This window comes from Nasonia vitripennis, chromosome 2, assembly GCF_009193385.2.
Source record: "Nasonia vitripennis strain AsymCx chromosome 2, Nvit_psr_1.1, whole genome shotgun sequence".
In the NCBI taxonomy this organism is placed as follows: Eukaryota; Metazoa; Arthropoda; class Insecta; order Hymenoptera; family Pteromalidae; genus Nasonia; species Nasonia vitripennis.
This window is the reverse complement of record NC_045758.1, coordinates 15,106,713-15,121,098: the sequence shown is the minus strand read 5'-3', so window position 1 is coordinate 15,121,098 and position 14,386 is coordinate 15,106,713. Positions and strand designations below refer to the sequence as shown.

General features: G+C 46.6%; 1 protein-coding gene across 2 annotated transcripts in view; it reads left to right on the top strand.

Annotated features, from left to right (window-relative positions):
* Positions 1-478: 478 nt before the first annotated feature.
* Positions 479-14,386, top strand: part of LOC100120845 (band 4.1-like protein 4) — a 29,397-nt gene continuing 15,489 nt past the window's right edge. The window contains exons 1-2 of one of the 2 annotated variants that reach the window (XM_008203983.3): positions 479-904; positions 6,261-6,487. In XM_008203983.3, the coding sequence (XP_008202205.1) occupies positions 6,374-6,487 (114 nt within the window). In that variant the 5' untranslated portion in view covers positions 479-904; positions 6,261-6,373. Of the gene's footprint in view, positions 905-967; positions 993-6,260; positions 6,488-14,386 lie in introns of those variants that run through there. The other variant, XM_008203984.4, reaches the window with a different exon arrangement.

The window sequence follows — 14,386 nt, the reverse complement described above, 5'->3', positions numbered from 1 at the left end:
AGAGTCGTGCGTGTATATCCATAGACGCATATAGAGCCCATATGCACTGCACAGTCCGACGCATACATGCGCGTGCACACGTATTCACAGGTAGACGCGCCGGGGACCAAAATGGCGCCCGGAAATTACGGCCCTGGGACCTGCAGGCCGTATAGTAGCGCTACGGTGGCAGTCGATCGCGATCAAACGCGCTGCGGCCGAGGAGTCACACACATGAGCGAGAGCTGCAGCAGCCAGGCATAAGGGCGCATGTGTAAAGAAGCGAGAAGTCAGCCTCTCTCTCTCTCTCTCCTTGTCTCTCTTTCGAGAAAGCAAAGGCTAAAGAACGGGCGCGCGAGCGGAGGAAGCGGTGGGCTCGCGCAGAGCGCGAGTTCGAGCGCGAAGAGAGGGAGAGAACGAACGGCGGCGGTAGAAAGAGAGAGAGAGAGAGAGAGAGAGAGAGAGAGAGCGAAGGCATGTCTGAATCCTTGTACGAAGCATACTCGGCGCTCAGTCCGATCCAAGCCAGGCCAGTGCCCTGGTCGCTCGCCGTACAGACGCGCGTCCTTCGCGCCGGGAACACACGGCTTTTATCTATATAAGCGAGTGCGTTCGTACTTTCCTATACGCTTCTCTAGCCGACGTAAACACGCTTTCTCGACTCTTTTCCACGGCCTCTATATTTTGAGGTAATTTTTTACGCGAGCAACGGTTCGCACGTACAGCGTTATTCGCACTGGGAAGTGGAGAGGATCGTTTGTCGCGCTCTGACCCGACGATGAGCTGGATAGGCTCGGGTGCCATTATTATCAGTGAAAGTGAATCGGCCCGCCAAGACGCCGCTCGAACCAGCACTGCATCGGCCCTGTGACGTAGTCCTGCAGGATTTTGGACATATAGCTAGAAGCTGCGATCCGATTTTTAGGTATGCCGAGTGTGCGTCTGAGTGTCTATAGTTTGCTGCTCGAGAGACTCGAGTGGGTTCGTAGTACCGGAAAGGAAGAGATATCGCGGTGAGGAGAGGATCGTTTTTACGATCGGGCTTTGATATTCAAATGTATATGTATAGTCGCAGTATGTTAAGTCAGTGATACCGTTTGACGGTACGGAGAGAATTTATTTTAGTTTCGAGTGTGTGGAAACCGGCTGTTGAGAACGTTTTAACGTCGTTCGATTTTCATATTTATTATTACGTTTTATTGCGCGTAGGCTTATTTAATACCGGTAATAATTTTTACTCGCGAGAATAGTATTACGTAAAATTATAACGCGATGCAGAGCCTTCACGGTCTGGTATTCCGAAAACGCAATTGTACTCGTTGGCTCGTACAATCGCGATAACGTTTTCGAGAAAGGCGCTGTGCGATAAATCAATATCCCCGATAATGCAACGATTCCGCTCGCGTTGTACGTTCCCCGTTCAACCTACGACTGTATACGTATATATTATATTTGAACAAATATTACATCGTTTAACAGGAAATATCGTACAATAAACTCTCGAACAAAATCCCAATATCAGGATTATCTTTGAATGAAAAACATACCCTGTTACCTCTCGATGATAAATCCGTATCTAATTAGCGCTTCGGCTGAATTATTTCTGCTGCAGCTATGGATTTTCCCCTCGGAGAGCGAATACATTTAACAATTCATAGTACACAGTCGCGAAGATAACTCAGGTGTGATTGAGAGTGCAGTAACAGCGAGCGAGTGAAAATTTTACTACGAAATGGAGAAGATGCAGCGGCCGGTAGTCGTTCCACGTAGAGCCGATCTATCTGCTCGGATCTAGTTTCAGTCCAAAAACTTTGGGACGCGTAGACTGTGTATACATATAGTATAGACAAGCCGTAGCAAGTTCCTCTCTTGGCGTTTCATCTATGCCAAAGGATTATGCGAGCCTCGAATTAACTTTCGGCGAGCAGATTTTTCTTGCTCAAGAAATATATCCGTCGAAGTTTCTGAAGCGATGCTTACGCGCGGAAGAAATTCTTTATCAGAAATCGTTTCTCAACTCAATATAATGTATGCAAAAAGAGTTTGTTCATGGCAATTAAATTACACAAATTTAGCTACGTTGGTTTGGAAAATACGGAAACTCGTTTGAAAACGTTGCTCCATAAGACACCTATATAGGTACATACCATACGCGGATATAATTAATTTCATTCACTTCATTAAGCCGCGGAAGAAAAAATGACGCCGCTGTATTGGAAAAAGGAGCAGAGCTTTCTTTGAAAATAGACTCATGATACCCATTAGACGCGGAGTCGAGTTGTTTTTGTTGACGGCTATACTCGAGAAGCGCGCGACTGGTTCGAAAGCATATCGCACGGATGCTCGAGTGCGCAAAAAATAGAATTTATTAAAACCAGTATAATCCCGCGCCGTGCTTACCTGCGCTCGCACAGTTCGGTAATCCACTGCTCGCTATTGATCCCGATCGGATTGTCACGCAGGCAACCTGTTCCGGGGCCTTCTGATGAATGAATATGCAATGACTTTCCAATTCGAGCTCGATTTAGGTACATATTTTCTAAACTTTATCAACGGATAAACATATACTAAGCAGCTCTGCTTCTTCGGGATACAAACATTCCGGCCGTCGAACGAAAAAACACACGTGCGTCTATTTTTACGCTTTGGACAGTACGCACGTGTTCGTTTATTTTGCACGCGAGTTCTACTGCAGACTTAACGAAAAACGTTTCGTATTTGCGCGTGCAGCCGAAACCCTGCGCTGTGTGTAGGATAGGAAGAGGCGCGGATATACAAATTCGAAAGCGTAAATAAGTGGGAACTCGATAGCGGGAGCGATAAGCCCTGCGCCCTATACGCATACGCGAAAAAAGGAGATAAAATCATAGAGGGTTGTATAATTTCTCTCCTGGTATTTGCGCCTGGTCTCGTCGGCCTTTTACCCCCTCCGGTGTGATCGCGTATATAAGCATACGATAATAAGTAAAACCTTTCTCTCTCTCTCTCTCTCTCTCTCTCTCTCTCTCTCTCTCGTGTGGTCCGGCGCGTCTGGAAGTCAAACATTTCCCAGTCTATGAAAAGTCCGCCAGTTTCGAAATAGACCGCGAGTCAGTGGAGAAAAAGAAGCGCCGAGCCTTTCGTCGTTCAACAAACGCGTAAACATTTCTCTTTACAGTGTGCGCCGGCGCGTGTGTATAGAGTGGCCAGATGCGCTTCGTAAATTGTCCCGGAAAGCCATGAGCTTCTCTCTGCTCCACAATTTCCCCGCAGAGCAGAGAAACAAATATGAGCGCGCAGACACAAAAAGTATCTCTGATGTGTACAGCCTGCAGGGTATGTACAGAAAGGGCGAGCCGACGATGCTAATAATCAAAGTATACCAAACGCGCGTCCGCGCGGGTAAAATGTAAGCGGCTGAAATGCCATCGGAGAGCAATCCGCGCGTGTATATTAAGTGCGTACACTACACACTGCAGAGCCGCTATCTTTGACTGTCGGCAGCGGAGTGTATAAAGTTCAGCCGCATCACAAAGAGACAATGACTCATTAAGTACAGCGCGCGTCGTGCTGTACAGCTCGTTGCTCGCGGCTCTCTCAATGCGTTCGTGTATCGCGTTCTCGCGCAGCGAATGGAGAGAGAGAGAGAGAGAGAGAGAGAGGACGATCGCTTGCGCATGCAAAAAGAGCCTGCGAACCGGAAGTGCGCTCGTATACACACACGTCGGCGGCAGGGCAACGTGCGCCGCGCGATTTATAAACACACACGCGCATACGCCTATAATACGGGAGAAAATCCGCTGTTATAGCTACTATAGACTGGCGGGACGTTTGTTTTGCCGTTAAGAGCCGCGCGTGGCTGGAGACGGATCAATTATGCAGCCGCAGCCGTTTTCTATAACGAGTCCGATTAATTCGGTAAACTGACTTTTTTCCGCAGCGCTGATGCCGCTGCTGATGCGGCTGTGAGCCATTGAAACGCGGGCGCGGGAACATCCTGTGACTTACTTTTTTTTCCCGCGCGCTTTTTCTACTCTCTACACGCGCGCGCATTGTGCAGGCCGCGGAGTTGCCAGATTGATTTTCACAGATATTGTTCCCGGGAAATTCACGGTCGCTCGCGCATTTCATGCCTTTTTGATATGCATTATTGCGCGGGATAGGTCGCCGAGGGTTTCAACGCGCGGGGCTTCTTATAAATGCTTAAAATACGCTTGTACATTTTATGATGGGGTCGCGCGTTATATTTAGAGCCTCACGTGGCGTGCATATGAAACAAGACGAACTGCCTTTGATACGTTCTCCGAAAAATCAACTCTGATGCGTGTGCGCGTGCTTTGGGAATAATTTCCGAGATTAAAGAGCGTAGGCGCGCGATGCCTTTCTCTATGATTTAGTTTGTTATTGCTTTGCGTGCAGATTGAGTTCGCTTCTAGAAGCTTGTTTGACTTACTTTTTAATCTATGCACGTTGGACCACCTACACCTATTTATAATATCCTCCAACAGTTGTGATAGTATTAGCATTGAAATATAAGAGCGTATGTAACGCTGTTGCCGGAAGGATATACAAGGCAATTTCGACTCAACACTCGAGGACACTAATTGACAGGGCTCGTCAATCGGTCAATTAGACGCTCGATTAATTGACGAATACGCGAGCTTTTCGGATGCACGCCGCTCGAGCGATGTATCAAATCGAGCCGATATTATTATCAGAAGCCACTCGGCACCTCACTCTCTTGCCAAAGCTGCCCCCGACCGATATCATCGGTGTTTTTTTTCGCACCGGAGGGCTGTAAATTTTATTAACGCTGATGTGTACGGTACGATGGCCGTAAGGTACTTGCGGACGTAGCTCGAAAAACCAGTTTCGCTGCGGATATTTTGCGCGTACCTGTGGAGTAGTCGGGAAAAAGTAATATTCGTGTGGTCGCACGCGATCCAAGTTACGCGGAGCCGCGCATTTTTGTTGTATAAACAAACGAAATCGATTTTTAGAATTTTTTACTTTTTGCGACTGTTTGATCACGATATAACGTTATTGTGAGATCAGAACACTTCGTTTACCGCAAATCGCATTTTGACGAGAATTTAAAGGGCAATTTGGAATAGATGATATTCTGCATAGTTATTGGTGCAGTATAGTACGTAAGCGCTCGTTTGAGTGCATTTTGAGCCTGAAAAATGTGGTCCAGCGAAGACACGTACATCATGGTCTCTTCCTTGTACAGCCGGATTATTATGAAATTTGTATTTGTATTTTCTTGCATGAAAGCTGTTGAAATAAAAGATAAAACGATCGTTACACGAAAAGAAAGAAATAACATTTTACACCAAAAATATACAGTCAAGGATACAGTTTTCCGGAAAAAGTCGATAAAAACAATTTAGAGCGACTCCGGAATAAACCGATAAAAAATTGCACAGGCCAGAGACCGCAGCACTTGAGAGTTGTTCTGGACTCCGGCGATTTTTGAAGCTTCGTTAGATTTAATGAACTGAAAACGTCAAGTGCGCGATCGCTCGTACTAGAAAATCATGAGATTTTTCCTACCTGGAAAGTGAATTATGTATTATCAGCATTTTTTGCTACGACTTTCTATACAATTCGATTGTATTTTTTTTCGACTTAATTAGAACTTCATGGCATAATTCAACGCTGCTCTTAGAAATTCGCGAAAGCCCTGGGACAATTAAGAGCTACAATTTATTCTTGTGCTTGCGAAGAAAGTGCGCATAACTATATTACGTAAATAATAATTATATGCTTTACATGCAAGAACGCGATCGGATAACAATTGACAACTCCGTGACGTGTTATTCAACGGGAAAAACGGGTATAACCAGTGGAGTATTATATAGCTCTACAAAATCGAGCAAGAAATCATACGATTTAGCAAACGAAGAAATAATAGTCTCGAACGACATGCCTCAGCGAGCAATTACAACAAATCCGATTAGCGCTTTCTTTCGATCAATCTCTGTGGCAGGTTTCGTTGAAACAACTCCATTGCCAACTAGGCCGCGTTAAAATCGCGCGTCAAAAGGTTACGAACGATCCCGAATCATCATATACGTAATTGGGCGCCATATGGTAAGCGAGCTTTTTTTGTTCGAACTCATCGAGCAGAAGCGTCACAAAGCTACTTTTCTGTAGCATCGGGCTCTACACTCGACGAGGCCTGCAATCTCGAAAAAAAGGGACAGAGAGAAAATCCATTTCCTCCGCTCTCGCGCTCGTCGACATCGATACAGATCTATCTGTGTATAAAGCTCACCCTGTGCACTTCTTGATTTCAGAGGATGTCGGCCCGTCATGAGGCGTAGCAGCACAAGCTCGCAGAGAGCAAAGAGCTACACGAGCGGACTAGGACAACGGCTCGAGGGACTGGAGACAGGAAGCTCCGGACGAGATGGTCGTCGATTGGCTGTGTCCGGGACTGAGGCCGTCCGGTAATCGCAGGCCGCGACTTCTCCACTGCAAGGTCATTCTCCTCGACGAGCACGAGCTCCTCCAGGACGTTCTCGTGAGTATCTATAGCAATGGTCTTGTATCGCTCGCGACAATTATATCGGGAGGCAATTATCGCGTTATTGTCCGCTCGTGGGTGAATCCGTTCCGGCTATTCGTTCGATGTGTGTATAACCAAGCAACAACGAGCTAGGAAATGACACTAATTGGATTCGTCTATTTGGTGAAATCAAAAAAGTCTCATACTACTCCATCATTTGACTTGGTAAATTATGTCGATCTTCTTTTTTATAAGAGCAAGAGAGCGGCTGTGCGACGACATTAAAAGGCATTTATTCAGAAAGAGATTTTCCCCTTGGCTCGGCGCATGTAAAGCTCGAAAAAAATTGCAATAAAAGCTTTTCTGCTTTAATTGTTCGCTAATATACCTCTTGAATTTCATCGCTCCTGCATCCGACTGGGTCTTTTCTTCTTTGCTCTCTCTCTCTTATCTCGGTTTCGGCACTGATAGTTATACACGAAGCACTTGTTCGTAGACTGGTACTCGTTATTACGAAGCTAATGAAACGAAGGAGAAGAAAAGCCAGAGGAATAGAGACTCTTGCAGCTTCGAGCGAATCTTTTCATTCGATGCATCTCCAGTTGTGAACTTCACTGACGTATATACCTCGTAGTGCATACACATCGGGTCGTATTACCTGCTTTCGAAACGGCGCTTAATCATGCCTCTCATATATACAGTGCGTAATTATACGCATAGCCGGGCAGTTAATCAATTTCGCGAAGGTTCAAACAAAACTTTGAAAACTCCCCGCTATGAACATCTTGACTCGTTCCCTACTCACACCGAGTGCCCGCGGTCAACTGTTGCATATAACGATCAGTCGCGCTCGATTTCCTGTATAAAAGTAACAGGAGTATACAGCGCAAAGCGTCGTGCATATCAAGCCGATCTCTCGGGAAATTTTCACGCGGTATGTAATCACTCGTAAACGCAGCCCGATGTATCGGCGGCAAATTGCGAAAGCCGCTGCAAGTTATACAGTATATTATGAAAACGATGTTAAAGCTCTCATTAGCGGCCTCGAAATCATAATAATTTGAACGCTCGCTTATATCCGCGCGCGCGCGACTCTACGTATCGGGGAACACCGCTACACCTACGCGCGCCTACATCTCAATACGCTCCGGTGCACACGTGTGCGGCGTCGGTATGCGACGGCTTGAATATATAGATATACAGGTGCTGCGCAGCCGAAGCGCTTGATATTCGCAATATCCGCGCGCGCGCGCGCAACGACACGGCCACTCGCGAGACTCGCCCCCCGGCTATTATATATAGCTATTATATATAGGTATACGCGCTCTCGCAGCTCGGCGAAAGTCTCAAATTATATACCGATCGCACGACCTTGAGTAGCGCATACGCATGTGTGTGTAATATCGCGAGAGAGAGAGAGAGAGAGAGAGAGAGAGAGAAAGAGAGAGAGAGAGAGAGAGAGAGAAAGAGAAAAAGAGAGAGATACTAATGGAAGTCTGATGATGGTGCATCGGCCTCGCAGGCTTCATACATCGTCTCAACGTGTTCCCCGATGCCTTCCTAGAAGCGCATAAACAATTTTGTGTTTCGGCCGTACGTCGTGTATTGCGAGACGGCAGTGTTTATTTTCTCAAACGAGCTTTTTCCGCTCGTCAAAATGCTCTTGAGTAGTGCATGATGCCATGATGCTCATACTTTCGATATAGTACGTATATTACCGTTACTCATACCATATTCTTAAGAGATCTCTCAAGAGAGGTGGATTTTTCCTGTAGTTTATATAGTTTAAATTCTGGGAACCTCTTTGTGATTCGGAATCACGATTCTCTCTAGTACTCTTCAAACGGATGATGAGTAGAGTCGAATTAAAATTAACTTTTTGATTTTTAATACGTTGAATCGGTTGAAAGATATCATCGTAACTAATGTTTATGAATGAGAATTTTAAAAAAGCTCCAAAACTTTTGATTTTGAAAATAGTCCTATAAAATAGATTTTTGATTAAATTTTCGACAATAGATTTTTTTCTATACTGCAAAGTATGATATCGACAGCTTTAAAATTGATCACGTGTATCTGAAATATAACGGTCGTTCCTTCGAACTCGCTTATCCACGCGCGCTAAACGACACTCGCGCACGAGTTAAAGCTATACAATACGTTTCCCATTTATCCCGTAAGAAAAGCAAACACTGCCGTAGGGATGAATCATCCTCAGAAAGTACAGCTTGGCTCAACGTGTTATTAGAGACGCGGAACAGACGTCAGAAAAGAGACGGTATATAAGTTTACCTTTTCTTCGAAAGCTCACGGGAAATATTGTACTTTCGCGGACGCGCGTATAAAACTATACGGCTAAATCCGAGAGTGACTCGAGCAGCTGGAAAATTAAAAGTCGAGTCGCTCGTAAAAATTATTCCTCGAAAGCAATACGGTATTATCGTTGCTGATGCGTAGGCATATTGCGTAAAAAGTGACAGCGAAGAAAACAATGTACGCGCTCAAAACGAGAAGAGCTGATGGAAAAAACGCGGAGCTTCGAATTCTCGGATGAGCTGGTTATACGGCGTCGCCCTCCGGGCAAACTATCGATTATTTTTTCTCGATGACAACGGCGGAAAGCCCGCGAGGGCCAAAAGATAAATCTTGAAAGGGGAATCGCTATTAAAAGGCCGTAAAACGAAAATGACTCGAGCTCGAGCAGTAGGGCACAAGAAGAGGAGCAAAGGCATACAGCGAGCCTGTGTCTACAAGAAAAGCAAAGGCATTACTCGATCCCACCTCTCGTCCACCTTCCTGCTGCAGCTCGTCGTTTTTTATATTTTAGCCTCGGTTTTTCTTGTTGACGTATACGTGGTTCATATCTCTAACTACGCAAGCTTTGTGCAAGCAGCCCTTCTGCTGACTCTATTGATGTACCTCCCGCCCTTTTTTGATAGACCTATTATACCATCATTTTTATACGTTATTGTTCTCTCTGCATCTAGCGTAATTTTATTATTCTATAAATACGTGCAGTATAACTACTCAAGTAAAGAGCTATTTTTATAGAAAAAGCTCCTTTTCGAAAACTTAAAGACTATTTCCTCCTACCTCACTGAGTGTCCAAATTTATTGTGAGATCGACGCGCTTCGAAGATCCTATTGAACTTCCAGCCTCGCATATAATAATCGCGCATGTGAGAACAAGCCTGAAACCAAGCTTTCCCCTACTGTGATACAATTAACCGTCATCTTCATAATTTTATCTCGTTTTAAGGACTTGCCCGACTTGGAGTCTCGCGTGCGGGAGTCAAGAAATCTCTCATTTAGGTGTACTTAAATTTTCAGCGATGCGAAATGCGAAATGCGAATTTTCAAAAAAAGAGAAATGTCAAGAAGCACGAGACATGAGTGTCGTCTACGCAACTGGCTACATAGTATACACTGAGAAATGAGAAACATTTTCGAGTCAAGTTGAACTGTTAACCTCTCGTTTGAATATTTTCGATCAGATGGGTGTATGTATCGAATATGAAAGAACAAAAATAAACATTAATTGCTAAAAGCCCTGGTTGATGCACTCGGTGAACGTCCCTAAGAGAGAGTTAGGTGAAGAGACTCTATAACGACAACGAAATTCCGCGCATTTCGCATCACTGAAAATTAAAGCGGCGGCGGCGGCGGCGGCGGCGGCGAAGAGGGAGTGCATTGCGTGTACCATAAATAAGGAATTTCTCGACTCTCGTGCGGTACGCCGTGAATGCCCTTGAAACGAAAAGAAAAAAAATACCGTGGCTAATTGAGCGTGCAATAATTGTATCACAGTGTGCGGGCAAAGGGTTTATAGGGTTACGAGGTCCGGTGTCTCGCATCCGCAATTATTAGGCGAGGCTTTTGTTCGACCGGGATGTCGGTGATACGTGTCGCTGAACATTTTATGGGAGTGTTTTATCGACTATATATCTATCTCGCAACTGTCCAAGCCCATCCGCGGATGTCAAATCGCTTTCAAAAAGGCTAGACATGCCGCAAATCTATGCACACTTATGGCTGCGCTCGCAGACTCGCCTACACATCTTCGCCAGACACTAATTCAGACGTCGTCACACGCTACTCTCCCGCGCGGGTTCCCTCGAAAAACGGCTGCGCCAAAAAAATTTTAGCCGCGAGCTCCGAACAATCGCCGATGCGCGCCACTAGCTTTCGCATACCGCAGACTCCCGAAACGGGCCTGTTATTATTAGGGGCCGATACCCACGAAAATTACCCGCTTCCTAATTCGCGCGCACCTATATACGTATATATACCTACTCCTGCACGTTTTTACGCTCCGTGTGTGATGCTGCCGATGCAGCCTCGGGGGGCTGCAAAAGGCGGAGAGCAGCGCGCGAATTATGGATCCAGCTCTCATGCTCGCGGAGTCTGCGGCTCCTTCGAGTTCTCTGCGTATGTCTCACTTTTTTCAGGGCACTTCTCTCATTTTTTTTCCTATTATGTTCGCAGCTCCGCGAAATACAACGCGTTTCAGCCTAATCGTATAATTCGGGCCTTTTCGTGGTGATTTTTCCTCCGAATAAGCGTCAATGGAATTCCTGCATAATTTGAGATTCTTCGGAAACTGTGTTCTCGGCAGTTTGTACGATGCGTGTACCTATACCGGGTAAGAGAGAGCTCGAGGCGTTGCTGAACGAGCGTGTAGGGTTATTTTGTTTTTCAGAGCTGTCGATGATTTGACGCTCGAGAGAGCGCCGTGAGAAAGATATTTTTTTCGTCGTTGCCGGGGAAATTAGGGGAGACAGACGAGCGAGTCTGTCAATCAGGCCGATACTTGCGCTTGCGTGCACCGCCGCCGTCGCGCAGGTGAACGTTACATCGACGCTAAAATGTTCTTTGATGGCTGCTCGAGAAAACAACAAGGCTGGATCGATGCTTGTAAACTTGTGTACTGGCTGCTCTCTGTGTTTTCGCCCTTAGCGTAAATAGCATCTGAGGAATTGCGAAATTTACTGGTGGTCAAGCGTAAAAACAACGAGGGAGGCTGGAAATCGATGTTGATCGATGCGTGTAACGGCAAACAATGAGTTAATTGTTACCGGTTCGGTAATGTACTCGTTGATCTGGTGCAAAACTCCTCATCGCGTGTATAGTCGAAGGCAATATCCCGCTATGCAGATTGATTGCATTTTTTGAATTCTCCGATACAGCGCTTAGAAAAAGGAAAACAGATGGAAAGTCCAATAAAGTTACTACAGCCCTGGCGCTGAAGGATATTGCACATCAAGCGCAGGCTCGTACGGTCCGATAACAGCTTTTTTTCATAGCACATCAAGTCGCTTGGAATTTTCGCTCAACGAACGCGTGCAAGAAAACGTAAGAAAAACACAGACAGATATTGATTCCACGTTATCAGCGGATCGAGAATCGGAAAATCAATCTCAAGCGACGCACAGCTGTAACGTTACAGGAAGAAGCAAACGGCTCATAATTCTTCGGAATTCAAAGAAGCTATTTCCTATATCAATAAAGCCGCGCGCGGAAGCGGGCCAGATAAAGAAAGTGGAAAAAGAGCGCAACAAGGAAAAGGGGTATTTACGGTTTCCCTCGGCGCGCGCTTATCGAGGCCGCGAGCAGTAGGTCTTATCTTGACGAATGGGGGGGCACACCTTCTCGCGTTCTCTCCTCTATAAATATACCTATTCTCCGAGTCGCGCTACTGCTGCTGCTGCTGCTGCAGTGGCAACGGCTTTCTCGCGCGCAAGCCAGCTCGTAATAGTGAAGGAAATGCCCCTCATTCGGCCGAGGAGTAGCGCGCGAGAGAAGTGGCCAGCCGCGGGACAGAAGAGGGATGCAAGGGAGGAACACACCTGACGCGCCGCTCGTAAATCACAATTTAATCGCGGAGCTTCATCGCATTTTCATTTTTCGCCTCTGCGCAGGTCCCACGAGAGATTTCGCGGACTCGGAGTCGCGGGTTAAGGTTATATACTTGTACAGAGGCTGTGAAAAAGGCGTCGCGAGAGAGAAGCGCACAGAGAAATGGAGAGTAATGAAGTAACGTAACTTTTTCCGCGCTATTCTTTCGTCTATACCCGCTTTTATTATCACTCGCGCAACCAATCGCGAGGATTCGACCGAGTGCTCGGTACTTGCGGGACAAAGAGGCAGCTGTGCGCATCACAATGGATAATGCGATAACGAGACACAAATAGAGCGCGAAAGAGGGAATGCATTATTCGAGTCGCCGTTTGGTAATTAGATGCGAATGGGCGAGACGCTCTTCAGCCCGCTCTCGTTTAAATTTCGAAACGACTCGCCGGCTACTACCGCGCTGCAGCGGAAAACTTTTCCTTTCCCCCCTCGCTGGACGAGCTGGGCCGAGATTGGCGGAATAAAAGTTTCGGGCTTTCGAATTTCAGCGACGTCTGTCCCCCCGACAACGAATCGCGCGCGCGCTGGCTTAATTCGAGCACGAGCCCGCTCTGCGCGTTTCTAAAAGTTATTTTTTTTTACTTCTTTACGAACCAATATACGAATTTCGAGAAGAAATTTCATCTGGAGCTTCGGGGAGCTTTCGGAATGAATTATGTAGTCAGCGCTGTCGGCGCGGGGATATTTGTGAGAAGTTTGCTTATTTTATGCAACAATTATGCGCCAAACTTCCCGCACGCCCTTTCTCTCGCGAATTTTCATCTAATTTACAATTCGCGCGCTTTAAATGTAGCCCTTTGAATTTATCAGTCGCGGCCGTATTTATACTGGTGGAATTTAATATGCATGAAATTTTTCGCGACTCGCTAATAATGTATAGTAGCTCCGAGAAGGGATATTTTATCACGAGATGATGATTCACGTCCGCTTGACCTTCCGACGTTATTTTTCGGAAGGAGCCAAAATTCATCATACGTACCGAGGACGTGAATCTCGCAGGAGGCAATTGATAACAAACTCGAAATATCCCATCGTCTTTTCCCGGGAAAAGAGAATCCTGAATAAGGTATAGGCACGAGTGCCTGGGGTGTACTCGTCGCCGCAGCAGACTCGTACGAGGTCACACCAGAGTAAACGGTCGCGGCGACTCCGAGAAGCAATATCGCGACCGAGAGTAAAAGCGATAGTTCGAAACAAAGGACGCGATTTCCAAACGTCCCGACGATCTCACTCGTGCGCGCATGCGGTCAGGCTTTCTCGAATATAACGAAGGAGAGCAAGAAGAAGCAGAGAGAAAGCAAAAGCTGCGCGCGTACAAGGGAGGGATTCGCAGTGGCGGCGGCTACGCGAGTGTAGCTATCGGTTCCCACGACGAAATTGGCTGCAGGGGGTGAATGAGAGAGAGAGAGAGAGAGAGAGAGAGAGAGAGAGAGAGAGAGAGAGAGCGGAGTTTCCATTCCTAAATAAACGGTTGCTAACTGCCGCTGCCGCCACGCGGTATAATATGCAGAAGCATGAAAAATGAAAGAGAGGCAAAAATCTCCGACTCCCCGAGCAGCGAGCGAGAGAGAGAGAGAGAGAGGGAGAGAGAAAAGAGAGGCGCGGTCTGAAAAAAAGAAGGCCAAGAGACAGCGCTCGCGCGATCGTTTGGCGCACGCAAGCACCGAAAGATGATTGCCAGGCTACGCCTGCGCCTCGTCTGCCCCGGGGGTAGCGAAATACACTCGCGCGCTGACTTTTCGCTCGTACCTACCTACCTCCCGCCTCGCTTGCGCTGCTTCGTTTCTTTGCATTTTTCTCTGATTACCCCGCGCCCGCGCGCGTGTGATCGCGGGCTTTTTTCCTGCTCCTGTTGCTCCTTCCTTTTTTGCGCCCCGTATACTTTCGCCTTCTGTTTACGAGTGCTGCCCCGAGAATTATCGGCAAGTCGCGGCTCAATGCCGGGCGGAATTATATCGCTCCTTTTATTGCCCATTATTTTCCTAGTTCGATCGCGCTCTTCTC